This window comes from Mustelus asterias, chromosome 3, assembly GCF_964213995.1.
Source record: "Mustelus asterias chromosome 3, sMusAst1.hap1.1, whole genome shotgun sequence".
Lineage (NCBI taxonomy): Eukaryota > Metazoa > Chordata > Chondrichthyes > Carcharhiniformes > Triakidae > Mustelus > Mustelus asterias.
Window position 1 is genome coordinate 97,218,337 of NC_135803.1, and position 22,286 is coordinate 97,240,622.

At 48.0% G+C, this 22,286-nt stretch overlaps 1 protein-coding gene across 1 annotated transcript in view; it reads right to left on the minus strand.

Annotated features, from left to right (window-relative positions):
• The window catches only part of srgap3 (SLIT-ROBO Rho GTPase activating protein 3), a 278,977-nt gene that overhangs the window by 18,123 nt on the left and 238,568 nt on the right, over nucleotides 1-22,286 (minus strand). The window contains exons 18-21 of the mRNA XM_078209393.1: nucleotides 19,495-19,629; nucleotides 6,203-6,308; nucleotides 5,265-5,492; nucleotides 1,486-1,565 (exon numbers count right to left, since the gene is read on the minus strand). Coding sequence (XP_078065519.1) covers nucleotides 1,486-1,565; nucleotides 5,265-5,492; nucleotides 6,203-6,308; nucleotides 19,495-19,629 — 549 coding nt within the window. The remainder of the gene's footprint in view (nucleotides 1-1,485; nucleotides 1,566-5,264; nucleotides 5,493-6,202; nucleotides 6,309-19,494; nucleotides 19,630-22,286) is intronic.

A 22,286-nucleotide genomic window follows, 5' to 3' on the forward strand; every position in this document is an offset into this window, starting at 1 on the left:
ACCCTCTCTTCAGAATAAAGCCATGGGATTTCCGACATTTACCCAAAGGGGAAATCGGGGTCACAGCTTAACACTTCATCTGAGTGTATCGGAGGGAGTGTGACTCTGGCTGGAGCGTGGTCTTCTTGACAATCCACAGGTGAAGTGCTCAAGTTCCTCGAGGGCAGTTTGTGAAAGTGTATTCTATAAATCTGACAGAGGACTGAACAGAAAACAAATGTGAAATCTGCCGGTATCCAACTGGTTTAAAAATATAGGGAAGTCTGTGATCATCCCCTTTGGTTCAAAGAAAGACAATTGGGCATATTCTCTTCACGGTGATGGACTAGGCATCATGGAGTAGTGCAGAGATTTAGAAATCCGTGTATACAAATCACTAAATGCTGTAGCTATCACAAGTAACCAGAAAGGCTAATGGAATGTTGGCTCCTTTATCTCCAGAGGATTGAAATACAGAAGGGAAGGAATGATAATTCAGTTGTAGAGCTTTGATCTGAATCCATTTGGAGTTCAGCTTTTGGCACCATTCTTCAGAAAGGATATACTTGTCTTTTGATGGAGTGCAGTGCAAATTCATCAAATTATACCAGGTCTTAAAAGGCTAAACTACCCAGGTTGCGTAAATGTAGCTTGCATTGCTCGAGTTTAGAACGTTGATCTAATCAAGGAGATCAGTACGACAGAGGGATTTGATATGGTAGATAAAGACAAACCACGACCTCCGACGAGGAATCTAGAACATAATGAAGGGACATCATAAAATCGGAGTCAAGACATTTAGGAATGAAATCAGTAAGTAATTTTTCACTCAAAGGCTCATGAAAATCTGGAACTTTCTCCTCTGAGACTTGAAACTGGGGGCCCAAGACTAACTTCCATAGATTGGTTAGATAAGGAAAGGAGACCCTTGTGTGTGTGTATATATATATGCAGATAAGATGGGGGCGAGAGTAAAGGGATTTGAAGTTTGAAGTGTGGCTCTTCTGTGATCTTTTTGGTGGTGGAACAGGTTCAAGGGGCTGAATAGGTTACCAATGCCCCTGTGTTTCAAACACCCTTTAGGAAAGGAATCTGCCACCTCTACCCGGTCTGGCCTACTTCAGATCCCCAATTCATTGTGCGAGGCTCTCAATGCCCTCAAGGAATTGAGATGGACATAATTAAGACACGATTAGTATTATCCCCAACCCAAGATCAATTAAATGGAAAGACGGAAGTGTGTCAAAGGAGGAAGAGTCTAATGATGTTTTACTCTCCTTTGGTGACTCAACCGTGATTGCATGCAAAAGAGCAGTCAACTGTTAAGAGTTATTGAGGTGGAAGTTTGACTTGAACAGGGACTGCTATATTCCCAAGTTGAATTTCACCTGTATTCGCTCAGTTATGTGACCTGGCAGCATTGAGAGAGAAGGAATTGGAGGCTACTTTAGCCTCCGACATGGATTGCATTGAATAATGCAAAGAGACTGTCACTGTGTTACTTACCATCATCACTGGTGTGTGGTTCAGTGCCATTGTCATGGTCCACTTCATCAATGGCGCCAGGCTCACTGTGAGGGCTGTCACTGCAACAAAGCAATAAGGCCATTAACTGAGCCCTCACTGCACAAATTCAGGGTTACTGATTACTGTCTGACTGAGGGCCTGTGGCACAACAAGTGTTGTACTTCAGGCCCACTCTCGAGAACACAGTTTCTGGTTTCCAATCCTCCTAGAATGTCCTGGAGTATCTGGGAATTAAAGATTAATCTTCCCTAACATTGCAGTTAGCTACACGGAGGAGACACATCACAGGAGCTTTACAAAACAGAGATGGAGGATTAAAGACTGTTCGACGGACAGTCAAGAATCAACTAAACAGGTCGTGAAGCGTCTGCTCACTTTCCAATCAGAGTGAGGCAGCGGGATGCTGCCAGGAAGGACATGTCACATGATCAGTAGCGGGGGGTGTGGGGGTGGAGCTGGGAGCTTATGTGGAAATCTTCTGCAATGCATCCAACCCTAGCACTGTACTAAGAACAAAGAAAATTACAGCACAAGAACAGGCCCTTCAGCCCTCCAGGCCTGCACCGACCATGCTGTCTGACTGAACTAAAACCCCCTACCTTTCCAGGGACCATATCCCTCTATTCCCATCCTATTCACGTATTTGTCCAGACGCCCCTTAAAACTCACGATTGTATCTGCTTCCACCATCTCCCCCGGCAGCGAGTTCCAGGCACCCACCTTCCTCTGTGTAAAAAAAAAACTTGCCTCGTACATCTCCTTTAAACCTTGGCCCTCGCACCTTAAACCTATGCCCCCTAGTGATTGACTCTTCCACCCTGGGAAAAAGCTTCTGACTATCCACTCTGTCCATGCCCCTCATAATCTTGTAGACTTCTATCAGGTCGCCCCTCAACCTCCATCGTTCCGGTGAGAACAAACCAAGTTTTTCCAACCTCTCCTCATAGCTAATGCCCTCCATGCCAGGCAACATCCTGGTAAATCTTTTCCATACCCTCTCCAAAGCCTCCACATCCTTCTGGTAGTGTGGCGACCAGAATTGAACACTATATTCCAAGTGCGGCCTCACTAAGGTTCTATAAAGCTGCAACATGACTTGCCAATTATTAAACTCAATGCCCTGGCCGATGAAGACAAGCATGCCGTATGCCTTCTTGATTACCTTCTCCATCTGCATTGCCACTTTCAGTGACCTGTGTACCTGTATACCCAGATCCCTCTGCCTATCAATACTCCTAAGGGTTCTGCCATTTACTGTATATTTCCTATCTTCATTAAACCTTCCAAAATGCATTATCTTGCATTTGTCTGTTGTGTGACAGGATGTGGGCCTGTGCCTGTGATTCCTCACACTGAACTCCTGATTTCAGTCACTATGATATAGGCATAGTGTGCTTGTCATAGATCATTTACAGCACAGATGTAGGCCATTCAACCCATCAGTTCAATGCTAGCTCTGTAGAAAAATCCAGTCAGTTCCATTCTCCCACTGTATCCCTGAAAATGTATTCCCTTCAAGTGCCCATCCAATTTCCATTTGATTGTCTCTCCTTCCAGCAGACTTGAAGGCACAGGGTTCCAGGTCATTACCACTCACTGTGTAAATAGGATCCTCCTCACATCCTGGTAAATCTTTTCCATACCCTCTCCAAAGGCTCCACATCCTTCTGGTAGTGTGGCGACCAGAATTGAACACTATATTCCAAGTGCGGCCTAACTAAGGTTCTATAAAGCTGCAACATGACTTGCCAATTTTTAAACTCAATAAACACTGAACTCACTGTGTAAAAAGGATCCTCCTCACATCCCCCGAGTGTACCATCCTCCAATCTGAAAAACAACTATTTACCAAATCTCATTCCTTTCTGCTCTTAAACCAACTTTTTAATCCAATTAGACACTGACTCTCCTATTCCATGAGTCATGATTTTGTTAAGCAGCCTTTTATGTGGTACTTTATCAAAGGCCTTCTTAAAATCCACATAGACCTGCACTGCATTCTCCTCATCAACCTTCTCTGTTAACTTCATTGAAAAATTCAATTAGTTTCCAAGCAAGATCTGCCTTTTACAAATTTGTGTTGGCTCTTGTTAACCAACTCAAACCTCTCCAGGTGTCCGCTGATGTTACACTGACCGGCCTGTAGTTACTAGGGCTGCCCTTTATACTCCTTCTTAAAAAAGGGTGTCACATTTGCCATTTTCCAATAGTCTGGCACTTCCCCTGTATTTAGAGATTATTGAAAAATTATGGATAACCCTTGCGGTCTTTCCAGTCTCATTCCTTTTTGTAACCCAGGATGCAAGCCATCCAGACCAGGTCATTTATCCCCTTGTAAGCATAACCAGCCTTTTCACTTCATCCTGCCTATCAATTTTCACCCCATTCATTATCTCTACCATTTCCACTTCTATCAATATATTGTCAGCATCCCCTTCCTTAGTGAACACTGATACAAAGAACTTTGTCATGTGCCTCTGCATTACTCTCCTTATCCCCAATAACCTACCTCTTGTTACTTTTACTTGCTATTTACTTCCTAGTAGATGATTCTTGATTCCCTTTTGTATGAGCTGCAATTCAATTTTCATGTTTTCTCTTTGTCTCTTCACTTCCTCTCAAACTATTGAATTTCCCAATCTAGAAAAAGCACTGCTCATTTAGGAAGAGTGAGGACTCAAAATGAGAGGACATTATTATATTTAGTTTTGCTTCAATAGAGCCTCGCCTTGCGGCTGGGATATCAAGTCTACTACTCAAAGTAGAGCACCTGTACTAGGTGCTATATCAGTGTAACACAGCGCAGGGGATCTCAGGTTTAATTCCAAAATTCCTATGCTCAGTTTTGACTTAGTTGATTCCATTAGTGAGCCTGTACCTGGAGTATTGTGTACAGTTTTGATCCCTTTACTTGAGGGATGTAGTTGCACTGGAGGCAGTTTAGAGGAGGTTCACTAGATCGATTCCAGAGATGTGGGGTTTGTCTTATCAAGAGAAATTGGGCAACTTAGGCCTATACTCTCTGGCGTTTAGAAGAATGAAAGGAGATCTAATTGAGGCACATAAGATGATAAATGGGATTGACAAAGTAGACTTAGAGAGGATGTTTCCTCTTGTGGGGCAATCTAGATCAAAAAGTCATAATTTTAGGGTAAGGAGTAGCAAATATAAAACAGAGAAGGATAAATTACTTCTCTCAAAGGGTCGTGAATCTGAGGAATGCACTACCACAGTGCAGTGGGGGCTGAGACATTGAGGAGTTAGATTTTAATTAGTAACGGGTTGAAGGGTTAATGGAAATAGCAGGAAACTGGAGTTGAGACCCTGAGAAGATCAGCCAGGATCATATTGAATGGCGGAGCAGGCTCAAGAGGTTGAATTGTCTTTTATTGCTTCTTATCAGTTGGATCCTACGATGGGAGTAAATGCCCTCCCTGGGTTAGGGACTGGCAAACCAGCCCCATACACTTAATGAGTGTCTCAGACTGGAAAGTGAACACCAAGTAGGGATTAGTTCAGGATCTGTTGCGTTGCCCTCATGGATGCAGAGTGAAGGTCGAAGGGGAGCGGAGAGGGTCAGGGGAGGCACAGTGAGGGTGGTGTAGTGAGGGCAGGAGCAGTACGGCAAGGGTCCTGGGTGGTTTTGTGAGGGTCCTGGTTGGCACAGCGAGGGGTAGGGGCAGCGCAGCAATGGCAGTGCAGCGAAGGGCAGCATTATAACATATTCACAAGTGCTGCTGTTTACAATCATTCCCTACCAGTATTCCTCGCCTCCCGTCATGCACTTCTCATACACCGGCCCCTCCAGCTCCTTGTGGCTCGGGAAGATACCCTCATGGTTCACAATGATGCTCTTGATGACCTCGTTGACATGTGCCTGACAGGAGACAGGGTCTTGGCCATCAGGGATCGGCATCAAGGTGGGCCCGAAGCAGATAGCCAGGTTATAAGGGTCCATCATGTTTTCATCACTGTACTGGGACAGGCTAAAAGACACAGATAAGGCCAAGTCATCACCATTGTCCCTGATACCGAACCGCATTCATCAGTGCCTGCTGACTGCAGGCAAGAACTCTCCGCCCGCAGGTGCACCTTCCCATCCCTGCTTCTTGTAGAAACCCTGCGTTCAAACCCCATCTTCACTGCGCTTACTATCCCTTCCCATGCAGAGACTTGCACCCTCAGGCCAGTAGCCTGCTTGCTCTTAGTGTCCCATTACCCCTGCACTCACTGTCCATTAATGTCTTAATGTCGTCATATCCATTGCTAAGCAGGGCCTAACTATGGTTATCAGGAGCCTGGCTAAGGGGTGGGTAAAGAAGAATCAGCCAGGGTTGCTGCTTCAAACCACTATTCAGTGACCTCCTGTTTCAGAGTGTGCATGGGTGGACACCCAGCCAGGTAACAGGATCAGGCTAGGCAGTGAAGTTTCCCAGTATTGAGCAGGCATTCTCTCTCTTTCTCTCTTTCCCAGCTTAGGCCGGCCTGGTGAGTAATGGGAACTGGAGAGCAGCTGATGGCTATGAAGCTTGTAGCCCTGGGAGAAATCTGTGTATTTGATAGGTGGGTGGGAAGGAGAAAAGATAACAAATAGCATGTCATATCCAGTGTCTTTGCTTGGAATTTTGTGCGCTCGAGTGAGAGAGAGAGAGAGAGAGAGATGGAAGAGTTGGGGAGATGATGAGATTGTACTTACTGGTTGAGGAAGGCAAAGAGATATCTCATCACGATGATGACCGTCCGTGAGAGGGTCACGATGATCTGTTGGAGGTGGTGAGTCCGCTCGATGGCACTCTCGATCTCTGTGGGCAGGACAAGGGAAGAGAGAGGTTTAGATACATCATGTCTCTGTGTTCCCAAAAGGTGGGGGAGGGGTCATTGACATTGCACACAATGGGCAGAATTTTACGAAATGTTTTGTGTGTCCAGCTAGCGTGAAAATGGGGGAGTTCCTGATCTGTTTTTTGGGCGAGTTTTCATGCCCAATATAATGCACTCAGTCTTTGAAAAATTGGGCTAGACCATTTCAGGCCACGAGAGACATTGGGTGGGGCTTAATTCGCCAGACAGTCAGCAGCTCAGATCATGCGCAGGCAAAGCAGAAGGAAAAAACAGCTTTGCTGACAGAACCCCCCCCCCCCCCCCCACAACTTCCCGGGCCTGATACAGCCTCCCCCTCCCCCCCTACAGACATCAGAAACTGATCTACTTACATCCCAGACCCCCTTGCACATGGCCCTCTCATCACCTGCCTTGGCCCCGATGGCTGCCAGACATGACTCTCTCTCCTGCCCTCGATCGTAACAGAGGCACAAATCCCACGCCCCCTCCCTCCATCAGCACACCTGCAAGTGCTGACTTGGCTTCCTCTCCATGGTAACAAGGCAAACTGCATTAAACTGGCTGGAATGCTCTAACAGGCACGTGACTCTCCCAAACTGCCTGCAGCTAATCTGCCTTAAAAAGGGAAAGTCCATAAAAACCCCAAGGATGGACAGAAAGGCAGGCAGTGCAGGAAGAAATGGCCTCCAGGAAGACAGCCTCCCGATTTTCCGATGCTGATCTGGCCAGGTTGCTGGAGTCGATGGAGGCAAGGTGGACACCTTCTTCCTCCCAGCAGAATGCCGTCCCAGAGGAAGGGATGGAAACGCAACCTGGGAGACAGTGGCAGCATGTATGAGTGCTAAGGCACTTGCCAGGAGAAACAGGAAGCAGTGCCACAAGAAACTGAATGACCTCATCCGGGCAGCAAAGGTGAGTGTTTCACCTCATCTCGCATCTTCCCCTAAATGACCCCCAGATCCCCCCACTCCGCATGCTTTCAGCCCGTGAGCCCCAAGCACCTCCCTTCTCCCACCCAAGAGCATCACAACCCTTGCCCTCTGAGGGCCAACCCCCTGAAACTCTGCAGGACTCGTGCCATCAGATTTTACATGGCTCCTTCTGTTCCCACAGGAGAAGAATGCCCATAACCGCCAGGAGAGGGCGAAGACAGGAAGTGGTGCACCAGAGATCCGGGTCCTCACCCCCTTTGAGGAGCGGGCACTGGAGCTTGCAGGAGAGGAGGGCATGTGGACCATGAGTGATAGCATGGTCAGGCTGGAGCATAGAAATGAGCACCTGCCAATCCCCCACATGTTGGAGAAATCTCAAGTAAGTTGCATACAGCCCAGATTCCTCTCCCTCTCTAGCACTTAACCTTATGTCCTGTGTTGCAGAGACCCTGATGCTCCTGGGCCATCTGGCATTGTGGCCCCCACTGCTGTTCCCACCCATCCCGCCTCTGACAGCTCAGAAGATTCATCGGAGGAAGCAGATGAAGGGACCTCCGAGGCTGGCACCAGTTTTGCATCAGCTTCCACCTTGCAACTCACCATCCCAGAGACTCTCACATCGGTGGGTCAAATTAGTGGCAAGGTATCTGAGTCAGTCTCTGGTGTGCATGACATATCTGCTGATGTACATCGGGTGGAGGAGGGAATGTCCAAGACCTCTGGCATGTGGGGAGGTCTGCCGGAGGCAAGGATTCAGCCGGCTCCAGGCTACATACTGGGCCTCTGCGATCAATTCTCCCTCAGCTGCTGGAAATGCAGCAACAGAGCCAGGGAATGCAGGAGGGGCTGACAGCCACACTGGACCGACTGCGAGGCTGATGGGAGGAGTCCCAAAGCTTTCAGGCAGACCAGCTATTGCCAGTCTTGTGTGGTTCGCAGGCCAACACTGCAAGGGTAGTGTCCATGGTGGAAAGCCTGCAGCAGGAAATCCGTACCATGAGTGGCAGGTTCCAAGCGATGGCCGAGTCACAGCAGGCCACGGCAGAGTCCCAGAGGGCTACGGCTGAGTCACAGCAGGCCACAGCTGAGTGCCTTTACAGGCTTCTTGAGATTCTACGGCCCATGGCCGAGAGGCTTGAGAGCTTGCAGGAGACCCAGCGGCACAGTGTTGAGAGACACAGTGGGCTATGGCTGCAGCCCTTGGAAAGGTAGCCCACTGACAAGAGTGTCATGCCTGAGAGGCTGCAGAGCTTGCAGGAGTCCCAGCAGGCCAGCGCTGAGACACATGGGGCTATAGCAGCAGCCTTTGAGATCGTGGCCTGGTCACAGAGGGTCATGGCTGTAGGACTGCAGACAGTAGGACAGTCTCAGAGGGCACTTGCTGCTGCCATTGACAGGTGGCCCCGATTCAGAGCGCCATCACAGAGGGCTTGACCACCATGGCAAGAACGCAGGTGGTCCTCCAGGACTGGCAGGGCCAGGTGACATGGGAGCTTCTGGAGCTCACTGCAGAAGCACCTCTGTCCCATGGAGTGACCCAGAGGCCCACAGGAACCCTGAGGGAGGAGGAAGGGCTCGAGCCCGTGCTGGGGCCTTCCACCCAGGAGATTGCAGCTGTGGCTACACCTTCTGACTCCCCCCTGCCCTCCCTCCCTTCCTGACAATGGGGCATCTCGGGGCAGCGGGTGTCATGGAAACGTCCCAGACACCTGGAATCCGGCCAGGGCCCCACAAAGGACAATCGCCAAAGGCATCACAGGCTACAGGGCGCGGTAGGCAGCTGGCCACCTCCAACTCTGATGTATATCCTGGGGAGACAAGACATCGTGGTCAGCCATGTAAAGTTAAGAAATTGTAGCGGCACTAAGATGCTACGGGTGAAGGTCAACACTTGGTAGACAGAATATTTAGGCACTTTAAAGTCTCATGTTCATAGTTTTTATATTATCACTTATTTTGAAAGCACCTTTATTGGCACCAAAAAATGTTATTTCACCCCACACCTGTGACTAATTTGTCTCTGATTAGCCTCTAACAGGAATGTATTTACCCCAATGGTCACCGGAGGAACCCTGCACATTGATGTCAGTGGGGGAGGACCCTCAGCGTACTGCTACTGAGAAGGCGTTCAAATAATTCACTGGCTACAGCAGGTGGCATGCATTGCGATCGACTTACAGCATCTCCCATGGCATTCTCAGAATCCATGAGAGATTCCCCCTTGCCAGGGCCCTGAATGGGGGTTTACTGTTTTCTTACCCATCACCCAGACATGGTGCCAGCGTGCATGCGGAGCTCAGGTAGGAGTCAGACTAGTTTGCACCAGGGCATCATCACAATGGCGCACGTGAGTTGTCATCACCCTCCTGCTTGCCAAGGAAACTCTCTAATACAGCGTACCCAGACCCACCACTCTAGTGTTACAATGTTGCTGGAGATTGTAGGACTCCAAGGGGCAACAGGGTGGGGAGGGGAGGGGAGGCAGGGGCGGTGGGGGGGGGGGGCGGGCGGGGGGGAATGGAACCCACATGCAGCAACAGGAGTGGGAATGGAACCACCGCCCTTGCATGCCTGATCCTTGCTGCCGCCTGCCCTCCAACACCTGGGTGGTGTTGCTCATCGTCGTGCTCCTCCTTTTTTTCCTCCTCCTCCTCGGCGGCCTCCTCCCCAGCAACACCCGGCTGGTCGGCCTCCACATCCTCCTCCTCAAAAAGGTCTCTTCACTGCTGTGCCAGGTTGTGTACGGCACAGCACATCTCCACAATGCAGGACGATATCAAGGGGCTATACTGCAGGGCCCCGCCAGATCGGTCTAGGCACCGGAATCGCATTTTGAGGAGCCCTATGCACTGCTCCACTATTGAACAGGTGGCAACATGGGCCTGATTATATCGGGTCTCAGTCTCAGGCTTCCGCACAGACATCATCAGCCAAGTCCGAAGCGGGTACCCCATGTCCCCCACAAGCCATCCCTGCACCCTGGGCTCCTTCTCAAAGATCTCCGGGACATCTGAGCTCCTCAATTTGAAGCTGTCATGCACACTGCGGGGTGCCTGGCACAGACGCGCATGATGTGCAGCTGAAGGTCACACACCAACTGCATGTTTATTGAATGGAAGCCCTTTCTGTTCATGAATCTTCCTGGATTCTTCACCGGAGCCTTGAGAGTGACATGGGTGCAGTCTAAAGCCCCTGCACATTTGGCATCCCTGCGAATCCTGCAGCCCAGGCTTCCTGCTGGGCCTGGTCTCGGTCAATTTAATGTACTGGCCAACCTGGGCATACAGGGCATCTGTGACCTCCTTGACACAGGTGTGGACGGATGGTTGGAAAATGCCACAAAGGTCTTCACTGGAAGGACCTGGTGATGTAAAAGTTTAAGGTGGCCGTCACCTTCACAGCCACCGGGAGTGGGTGCCCCCACCGTGCCTCAAGGTGCCAGGTCTTGTAATAAATGGCACAGGTATCGCACTGTCTCCTTTCAGAGCCGTCGGTGGCACGCAATGTCCGACAGTTGCTCCAAGGACATTCGTGTGCGGAACTGCCAGGATCTCCGCTCCCTCCTATTCCTGCCTGCTCCCCCCACCACCCCCCTCCCCCCCCCCTCCTCGGGGTGAATGGTGGCCACATCCTCCCTCAAGCAGCCGTTTTCCTCTACTCCTGCGAGTGGTATGGCCTGGGCCTCCTCTGCCTGCAATTCATCCTCCTGCTCCTCCTCCTCAGCTCCAGCAGCAACCGAAAGAATAGCAAGATCAATGGGTTGCATTGCAAAATCCATATGGTCAATCTGAAGGGGGGTTGTGGATTTGGGGAAGGGGAGAGATAGGTGGAGAGGTTGAAGAGCTCTGCTCGCCCCCTCAGCCCAGCAACACGCACTCCCATGCCCCCCACAGACTCCCAGCAACACACACTCCCCATACACCCCCCCACAGACCCCAGGAACACACACTCCCCAAACCCCTCCACAGACCCCAGCACTACACAATCCCCACATTCCCCCCACAGCCCACCAAAATGGCAACACAGCCCCCCATCGCCCACCCCCACAAACACACACCCAGAACCCATGCAGTAGTGATCCCAGACAGTGTTGCTTGATAAGTCCTGAGGCTGCAGCACTGCCACTTCAGAGAGTTTCCAGCCCATTCCCTACCAGCAACAGTGCTTGCTGCTGCCAGCACTAGGGCCCAGAGTCGCTAAGACCCGAGGTCAGCGCTCAGACTCGGGCCCGTGCTGAGAGTCCAAGGTTGGAACTCTTGAGCAATAACAGCCCCCACCAGCCCCCCAACCCAAAATGCAACATGGCTGCCACGAAACAACCCCCTCTGATCAGCATGGAGCAGTTTGAACGCAGAGACTTGCTTCCTCACTCACCCTCACTGATCAAGCGCCTGAATGTGACTTTTATACTTGAGGTGTTTTCCTGACTGATCCGGCTGCAGCGAATGAGGTGGTTAAGGTAGGTAAGCTGGGACAATTGGGAGTGAAGCTCGCTGATGACATTGTAATGAATGCAAAAAAATGCAAATTGATGTTACGCCCGTTTGGGCATGGTCCCGATCGTGCCGATTTTTTTCTTGGTAAAATGGGAATGGGTGCGAAAATGGGCGCCATTCCCGCTAGTCACATCATGCCTGATTTTACGGCATTTTTCTGCTGCAAAACAGGCGCGATGATGTCTTAAAATTCCACCCAATATTCCAGTGAACCTCAATACCTTTGTCCAGGTTTACCATAATTTTCTTGCTTTGGCACTCCATGTCTCTTATTTATCAAGCCCAGGGTTCCTGTATGCTATATTGATCTGTCAGCCTGCCCTGCTACCTTCAACAATATGTACACAGGTACCCCCAAGGACTTACTGCTCCTGAACCCCCACCTAGAATTGTACACTTTATTTTGTGTTGTATTTCCTCTCGAACAATAGGGCACAGATTGAAGGTAATTGGTAAAAGAAGCAATGGCGACATGAGGAAAAACTTTGTCAAAAAGGGTGAATGGTTAGGATCTGGAATGCACTGCGTGAGAGTGTGAGGGAGGCAGGTTCAAGCGATGCATTCAAGAGGGAATTGGATTATTATCTGTAAAGGGAGAACTTGGGGGCGTGACACTGGGTGAATTACCGCCTTGAACAGCCAGCACCGATGACAGGTTTCCTCCTGTTCTGTAATCATTCTGTGCTCCGTCTCACCAAAACATATCTTCACACTTGTCTGCATCAAGTTTAATCTGTCATGTGACTGTGCACCTCACCAGCTTGTTTGTCCTTTTGAAGTCCATCACAGTTCACAATATTTCCAGGTTTTGTGTATTCTTCAAATTTTGAAACTGTCCAGCACACCAAGGTACACGTCATCAATATATATCACAAAGGGAAGTGATCCAGTACTGACCCCTCAAGAACCCTGCTGTATACTTACCTCCAATCCAAAAAAACAACCGCTCACCACAACCTCACTTTCAATCAGCCAACTTTGTCCCTTTTATTCCATAGGCTTTAGTGTTGCTCACAACCTATTATTTAGCCCTTTATCAAATTGATATCAACCACCACATTATCCTCATCAAGATTATTTTGCCAAAAAGAACTTCATCAAATTCGTTAAACATAATTTGACATTAAAAAATCTGAGCTGTGTTTTCTTAATTCATCCACGTGTCCAAGTGATTGTTAATTTTGTGCTAGATTATCATTTCTAAAAGCTTTCCCATCACCAAGTTTAAACTGTCTGGCCTATGAAATAAATACAACTTCTGTCCTTCCTTCAAAATATTTTCAAAATCAATCCTCAGTCTTGATTTTGGAGGTTGCAGATTTTCTCACTGCACTGACAGGGAATCAAATTGTTGGGTATGCACACAAAATACGAATTAGTAGCAGGAGTAGGCCACTCGGCCCCTCGAGCCAGCTCTACCTTTCAATAAGATCGTGACTGATCTGATTGCAACCACAATCCCACATTCCCACTTAGCCCCAATAACTTTCCAGACCCCTTGCTTCTTAAGAATTCATCTAGCTCTTTCTGAAAAATATTCAAAGACTCTGCCTCTTTTGAGAGACTTCCAGAAACTCATGACCCTCTGAAAGAAAAAAATTCTCCTCGCCTTTATCTTAAATGAGCGACTCCTTATTTTTAAACAGTGACTCTTAGTTCTAGATTCTCTGGTTAAAGGAAACATCTTTTCCACATCCTCTCAGGATCTTGCATGTTTTAATCAAGTTGCCAGGAAACAAAACATTTTTGACCCCCTCGTCAAAGCAGTACATATTGGCTGACTATCTGGAGCCGCTGACTGTGAAGGCCTTGATGTTTAAGAAGTGAACCATTAGGGTAAAGCCTTGGCTCAGTGAGGGCATTCTAGTTCCCCAAATCACAGCGAGAGGTTGTGGCGAATAGCATAGATACATTTATAAGAAAGCCAGATGAGATGAAGGAGGAAGGAATAGATAGATATGCTGATATGGTGAGATGAAGCAGGGATGGGAGGAGGCTTGTGTGGAACATTTAACACCAGTATGGACGAGCTGGTCTGTAAAATTCTATGTCTTTGAATCTGAAATCTGTGCCTTGTGTGTAGTCAAGCAGTGCCTCAAGAGTGCAATCTGTTCAAAACCAGTTACTCAAAGCACATAATAGCATCATTGTCCGAGCACAACTCTAACACAATCAGACTGAAGCTCACAGAGCTTAAACCTCAAGGACACATGCACACTTTCTGCATACTGATTGTTCAACTTTACATTTCCTGCTTAATAGTCTATCTCACTCTTTCAAGACCCTCCCTCATGGCAGTCCAATAATAGTCTGTGAATTACACCCCTTGCTGTTAACTGTTAATGAAATGAGTGATGTCTTAATTTGTTCAGGCAGTTCTAGTTCTCTCTCTGGCTTTTTTACTTTTTCATGGGATGTGGGCATTGTTGGCTAGGACAGCATTTATTGCCCATCCATAAACCCCGAGGAAGATGATGGCGAGCTAATTTCTTGAATCATTGCAATACCTAGGATGTAAGTACATACACAGTGCTGTTAGGGAGTTCCAGGATTTTGACCCAGTGACAGTGAAGGAATGCCGATATATTTCTAAATCAGGATGGTGAATGGCTTGGAGGGGAACTTCCAGGTGGTGGTATTTCCATTTGCTGACCTTGTCCTAGATGGTAGAGGTTGTGGGTTTGGAAGTTGCTGTCTAAGCAACCTTGATGAGTTGCTGTGGTGCATCTTGTATATGGGACACACTGCTGCTAATGTGCTTGGTGGTGGAGGGAGTGAATACTTTTTTTTGTTTATTAGTCACAAGTAGGCTTACATTAATACTGCAGTGAAGTTACTGTGAAAATCCCCTAGTCGCCACATTCCGGCGCCTGTTTGGGTACACTGAGGGAGAATTTAGCATGAATGGTATGTCAGTCAAGTGGGCTTTGTCCTGGATAGTGTCAAGCTTTTTGGGTGTTGTTGAAGCTGCACTCTCCAGGCAAGTGGAGAGTATTCCATCACACTCCTGGCTTGTGCCTTGTAGATAGCAGACAGGCTTTGGGGAGTCAGGAGGTGAGTTACTTTGCTGGAGGATTCTTAACCTTTGACCTGCTCTGATAGAAAGTATTTATATGGCCAGTCTAATTCAGTTTCTGGTCATTGGTAACACCCAAGACGTTGATAGTGGGAGATTCAGCTACGATAATGCCAACGAATGTCAAGATGCAATGGTTGGATTCTTTCTTGTTGGAGATGATCATTGCCTGGCATTTGTGTGGCACACATGTTACTTGCCACTTATCAGCCCAAGTCTGGGTTTGTCCAGGTCTTGCTGCATATGGACATGGACTGGTTCAGTATCTGAGGTGGTGTGAATGGTACTCAACATTGTGTGATCATCAGCGAACATCCCCACTTCTGATCTTATGATGGAAGAAAGGTCATTAATGAAGCAGCTGAAAATAGGTGGGCCTAGAACACTACCCTGAGGAACGTCTGCAACGACGTCCTGGAACTGAGATGATTATTAAACTCCAATCACCATAACCATCTTCTTTTGTGCCAGGTATGATCCCAATCATGGAGAGTTTCCTCTGATTCCCATTTATTTCAGTTTTGCTAGGGCTCTTGATGCCACACTCCATCAAATGCTGCCTTGATGTCAACTCACCTCACCTCTCGAGTCCAGCTCTTTTTGTCCATGTTTGGACCAAGACTGTAATGAAGTCAGGAGTGGAGTGACCTTGGCAGAACCCAAACTGAGCATTCGTGAGCAGGTTATTGCTCAGTTAATGCTGCTTGATAGCACTGTTGCTGACCCCTTCCATCAGGTTACTGATGGTTGAGAGGAGACTAATGGGGTGTTAATTGGCCAGGTTGGATTTGTCCTGATTTTTGTGGCAAGGACGTAGTACTATTGCCGAAATGTTGTTGGGGAAATGCCTTTGCAGTATCCAGTGTCTTCAGCCATTTCTTGTTATCATGTGGTGTGAATCAAACTGGATGAAGACTGATGCTGGGGACTTGTGGAGGACACCAAAATGGATCAACCATTCAGCATTTCTGGCTGAAGATGGTTGCAAATGCTTCAGCTTTGTCTTTTTCACTGTTGTGCTGGGTTCCCCTATCATTAAGGATGGGGATATTTGTGGAGCCTCCTCCTCCAGAGAGTTGTTTAATTGTCCACCGCCATTCACGGCTGGATGTGGCAGGACTGCAAGCCCGTGATCCATTGGTTGCTCTAGCTTTCATATGCTGCTTCCACTGCTTGGCATGAGTTGGATTTGTCTTGATTTCTTTTGTATTGTAACTTCACCAGGTTGACACCTCATTTTTAGGTATGCCTGGTGTTGCTCCTGGCATGCCCTCCTGCACTCTTCATTGAACCAGGGTTGATCCCCTGACTTGGTGGTAATGCTAGAGTGGGGGTATGCCAAACCATGAGGTTACAGATTGTGGTCGAGTACAATTCTGCTGCTGCTGATGTCCCACAGTACTTCATGGTTGCCTAGTTTTGAGTTGCTAGATCTGTTTGGAATCTATCCCACTTCGCAAGGTGGTAGTGCCACACAACACAATGGGAGAGTATCCTCAATGTGAAGATGGAACTTCGCCTTTACAAGGACTATGTGGTTGTCACTCCTACCAAAACTGTCATGGACAGATATATCTGCAACAGGTAGATTGGTGAGGACGAGGTCAGGTAGGGTTTTCCCTCTTGTTAGTTCCCTCACCATCTGCTGCAGGCCAATGCTAGTAGCTATTTCAATCAGGACCTGGCCAGCTCAGTCAGTAGTAGTACTACCGAGCCACTCTTGGTGATGGGCATTGAAGTTCCCCACCTAGAGTACATTATGTGCCTTTGACAGCTTCAATACTTCCTCTAAGTGGTTTTCAACATGGAGAATCATAGAATCCCTATGGTGTAGAAGGAGGCCATTCTGCCCATCGAATCTGCACCGACCACAATCCCACTCAGGCCCTATTCACATAACCCCACTTATCTACCCTGCTAATGCCCTCGACACTAGGATCAATTTAGCACAGCCAATCAACCTAACCCGCACATCTTTGGCCTGTGGGAGGAAACTGGAGCACCCGGAGGAAACCCACATAGACACGGGGAGAATGTGCAAACTCCACACAAACAGTGAGCCGAGGCCGGAATTGAACCCGGGTCCCTGGCACTGTGAGGCAGCAGTGCTAACCACTGTGCCACCGTGCCGCCCAGAAGTACTGGTCCACATCCAGCCGTGAATGGTGATGGACAATTAAACAACTCACTGGAGGAAGAGGCTCCACAAATATTCTCATCTTCAATGATGGGGGAGACCAGCACATCAGTGAAAAAGACAAAGCTGAAGCATTTGCAACCATCTTCAGCCAGAAATGCTAAATGGCTGTTCCATCTTGGTCTCCTCCACAGTTCCCCAGAAGTACATAAGTACTGCAGAAGTACTGATTCACCAGCTGATCGGGGTGGAGGGGAGGAGCGGTACATGGTAATTCGCAGGAGGTTTCCTTGCCTATGTTTGATCTGATGCCATGAGGCTTCATGGGGTCTAGAGTCAATGTTGAGCACATCCTCCCAACTGTATGTCACTGTGCAGCCATCTCTGGTGGAATGGGACATAGCCAGGATGGCGATGGCAGAGTCTGGAATTATTCTGTTACTAGTCTGTGGGAATGGCTCTCCCAATTTTGGCACAAGACCCCAGATGTTGATAAGGAGGCTTTGCAGGGTTGACAGGGCAGGGTGTGCCATTGTCATTTCCAGTGCCTAGATCAATTTTTGACTTTTCTGTAGTGTTTTGGTACAATGTAGTGTCTTGCTCGGCTATTTCAGAGGGCATGTAAGAGTCAACTACATTGATGTGGGTCTGTAGTCACATGTAGGCCAGATCAGGTAAGAATGGCAGATTTCCTCCCTGAAGGACATTCGTGAAGCAAATTGGTTTTTATGACAATCGATGATCGTTGTCATAAACTAGCTTTCAACTCTAGATTTATTAATCGAATTTAAATTCTGTCAGTTGCCATGGCAGGAATTGAACCCTTGACCCCCCCCCCAGAGCATTAGCCTAAGCTTCTACTAGTGTAGCGACATTGCCAGTATGCCACCACCTGCCCTCTTGCTGGGGTACAGTTCCTGAGGCTCCAGCTACCCTCTCTGCCCCCTGGAGGAGACAGGATTTAGGAACAAAGAACTAAAACTCCTGTGGTAGGCATGAGGGGAAGAGAACAGTCTGGTCATGTGGGGCAGGTGAGAAGCAGCGCGGCAAGGACCGGAGCATTATGGAGATCCATGTGACACTGTGGAAAGGTGAAAACTGAGCAGCTTTGGAGGTTAGTTTAGATTACTGAAGGTTTTCCAATAACATATTGTTAATGAGGGAAAACCAAATGAGATTGGGGATTTTGGTGCGGTTGGCAGAATATGTGGACAGGAGAGGGTCAGCAGCTACTGTAGAAAACACCCCAGCAGTCTGCAGTGTGTGTGTGCATGCGATGACTTGCATTTATATACTGCCCACCAGTCGTCCCAAAATGCTTCATAGCCAATGAAGTACTTTTTGAAATGTAGTCAATGCTGTAATGTAGGAAATGTGGTGGCAGCCAATTTGCACACAGCAAACTCCCATAAACAGCAATATGATAAAGACCAGAAAAGGTTGAGTGGTTACACAGGGCTGCATCGGAAATATGAACAGGCCATTTAGCCCAACCAATCTATGCTGTTGTTTATGCTCTACTTGAGTGTCCTCCCATCCTCATCTAAATCTACCATCATAAACCTCCATTTCTTTCTCTCTCCTTTAGCTTCCCTTAAGTACATTGAGACTGTTCACTTCACCATGTGGTAGCGAGTTTCAAATTAAATATTGGCCAAGGGATAAATAAACTCTTTAGCTTGATCTGATGAGGGAACGTTGCCAAAACATTCCCCACTCTTTCCCTCCCAGATGCTGATCAGCCCCACAGAACTTTACAGCACAGCAGGAGGCCACTCGGCCCATCATGCCTTTACTGACTCATCAACAGAGCTATCCAATTAGTCCCACTCCACCCTCTTTTTCTCCTAGTCCAGCAAATGTTTCCTGTTCAGGAATTTATCCAATTCCCTTTTGAAAGTTGCTATTAAATCTGCTTCCACCACCCTTTCAGGCAATGCCTTCCAGATCATAACAACTCATTCCGTAAAAATAAACATCTTCATTCCCCCCACCCCCTGGTTGTTTGCCTATTGCTTTAAACCAGCACACTCTCTCTCTCTCTTCAGAGTCACAATGATTTGTTACCAGTTCCAGGGTTCATTAAGGTAAATAATACTGAACTTGTTAATGATAATAAACCTCCCATGTGGCGATTGGCCCTTTAAGGGCAATACAGCAGAGTAAGGGTCACCTGGCATCTGCGACCAATTGGGACTCAAGAGTGGGGAACCACCCCAGGGGGAGTAGTTCTCTTCGGCAGCTATGCTGCAGACATGCTGTTGGTCTTGCTGATCCTTGTAAATAAATCCCTTGTTGTTCAGTAATGAAGACTCTGAAAGTGCATCATTATGCCACACCCTGGTCTGTGTGGTGTTCACTGGTGCTGGCTACTGCAGGAACAGGGTTTACAGCCTCGGTTAGTGCCCAAGCCACCTTTCTATACATTGCAACACCACCATTGCCAAGTGTTATGAAGTTACATAGGAAAGGTGAGAAGGAAGAGGCTTGATGGCCTGTACTCACTAATGGAACAGATTAAATCCAGGAACCTCTCTTTGGGAAAGAGTGGGTTTTCCAGGCCTCGGAAGTACAGCTTCAGGACGCCTGCTACTGAGTTGATATCGTGCTCATTGTGGTCATCCACCAGGGGGTCCTCACCTAGTTTGTAAAGGAAATAATTTATATTAGCGCAGGACCTTAGGCATCATGTTCGTGAGGAAACAATTAGGCCTCCAGGACCCCAGAAGGAAAGTCTGGGCATATACCCACCTTCAAAAGAAAGAAAAGACTTGCATTTATATAGCATCTTTCACCAGACTTCTCCAAACACTTCATAACAAATGGAGTACTTTTTGCAACTGTAGTCACTTTGGCAATGTAGGAAACATCATAGAAACCCTACAGCCCATCGAGTCTGCACCGACCACAATCCCACCCAGGCCCTACCCCCATATCCCTACATATTTTACCTGCTAATCCCTCTAATCTACGCATTCCAGGACACTAAGGGGCAATTTTAGCATGGCCAATCAACCTAACCCACACATCTTTGGACTGTGGGAGGAAACCGGAGCACCCGGAGGAAACCCACGCAGACACGAGGAGAATGTGCAAACTCCACACAGACAGTGACCCAAGCCGGGAATCGAACCCAGGTCCCTGGAGCTGTGAAGCAGCAATGCTAACCACTGTGCTACCGTGCCGCCCTTAACATGACAGTTAACTTATGCACAGCAAGCTCCCACAAACAGCAATGTGACAGTGACCAGATCCTGCTTCTTGTGATGTTGATTGAGGGATAAACATTAGCTGGGACACCAGAGATAACTTCCTCTGCTGTTCTTCAAAATAGTCCATTGGATCCTTTACACCCACCCAAGCAGACAGATCGGGGCCTCAGTTTAATGTCTGATCTGAAAGCCAGCATTGCTGGCAGTGCAGCCCTCCCTCAGTGACACTTTGGAATATACAGCAATCTCAATTTTTGTGCCTAAACCCTGGAGTGGGACTTGAACTCCCCTTCTCTTCCTCAACTTACCATGGGGTCTGTGGGCAGCCTTCTGACCAGCGGGGTCAGCCACCTCTACTCACTGCCCGTTTCAGGAAGGGAGCGGCTGGGCAAGAGATAAGCGAGGCCTCGGAGTTAAAACAGTCCCAGCCTCAAGTGATGGCATCAAAATAATTTTACTTTCACCAAACCTCCTGAAATCAATTCTCAGTTAAAATCTGCCCCCTGCCAATCTGGGTGTTATGATGTGGAGAATCTGGGTGTTATACAGAGTAATGCAGAGATGACATTTTATGAGTGTAGCAGGTGTTATTTTTTCAAGGTTTAAGCACTCACAGTGCTTTAAAATGTCTGCTCCATGCTTTAGCTCTAACTTCCAGCTCTTCTGACAATTTGTTTACTTTTTCCTGCGTCCACACCCAGGCTGAGCCGACCAGGCACAATGAGCATCAATTGTCACACTATCAAATATAGATCACTGGCAGCACAGTGGTTAGCACTGCTGTCTTACAGCGCCAGGGACCCGGGTTTGATTCCGGCCTTGGGTGACTGTGTGGAGTTTGCATGTTCTTCCCGTGTCTGCTTGGATTTCCTCCGTGTTCTCTGGTTTCCTCCCACAGGCCAAAGGTGTGGAGGTTAGGTGGATTGGCCATGCTAAATGCCCCTTAGTATCCAAAGATATGTAGGTTAGGGGAATTAGCCATGGTAAATGTATGGGGTTATAGGAATAGGGTGGGGAGGTGGGCTTGGATGAAGTTGCACTTTTGGAGAGTCCGTACAGACTCAATGGGCCAAATGGCCTCCTCCTGCACTGCAGGAATTCTATGGATTCTCTGAATTGAACAATGGAACAGTAGAAATCATCATAGAAATCATCATAGAAACCCTACAGTGTAGAAGGAGGCCATTCGGCCCATCGAGTCTGCACCGACCACAATCCCACCCAGACCCTACCCCCACATATTTACCCACTAATCCCTCTAACCTACGCATTTCAGGACACTAAGGGGCAATTTTTAACCTGGCTAATCAACCTAACCCGCACATCTTTGGACTGTGGGAGGAAACCGGAGCACCCGGAGGAAACCCACGCAGACACGAGGAGAATGTGTAAACTCCACACAGACAGTGACCCGAGCCGGGAATCGAACCCGGGACCCTGGAGCTGTGAAGCAGCAGTGCTAACCACTGTGCTACCGTGCCGCCCAACAGAGAATGGTTTCGATCCATCGACCTCTGGGTTATGGGCCCAGCACGGTTCCGCTGCGTCACTCTGCTAAGTCCCACAGCACAGGACAACAGCAAGGATTAAGAGGAAAAATAGGCAAGATAAGTCAGGAAATGTTGACAGAACCATAGTATCCCGAGAGTGCAGGAGGAGATCATTTGACATTTGAGTAGATTCAGTACTGTTTTAATACCTTAGTGTGTGAGCTGAGCAGAAACAATCTGCAAAGGCCTAAACAGAACGGCAGTTAATGGGTTAATGCCGGAGATCACAACAGGGCAAATTCTTATTTCACAATTCTTCTCACTCAAGCGCCCAAGGGCTTGATTCCAGGTGAGTAGGTAATTGTACAATTTGTCTAAAACTAATTTACTAACAAAATCAAACACTCATTAAAACTCTATTAAGATGTGCAATCTCCCTCGATGTCAGTTAATGTGAAGCTTTGCTTGCAAAACTGTTGCAGTGTCAGTGAAACTGAAGCTCTCAAGATTCCATCAATACCCACTGTGTCTGCATTCATTTTGGGGCCTTAGTAAACCACCAGGATTCTGCTGCTGTCCCGAGTCTGTGTCTGAA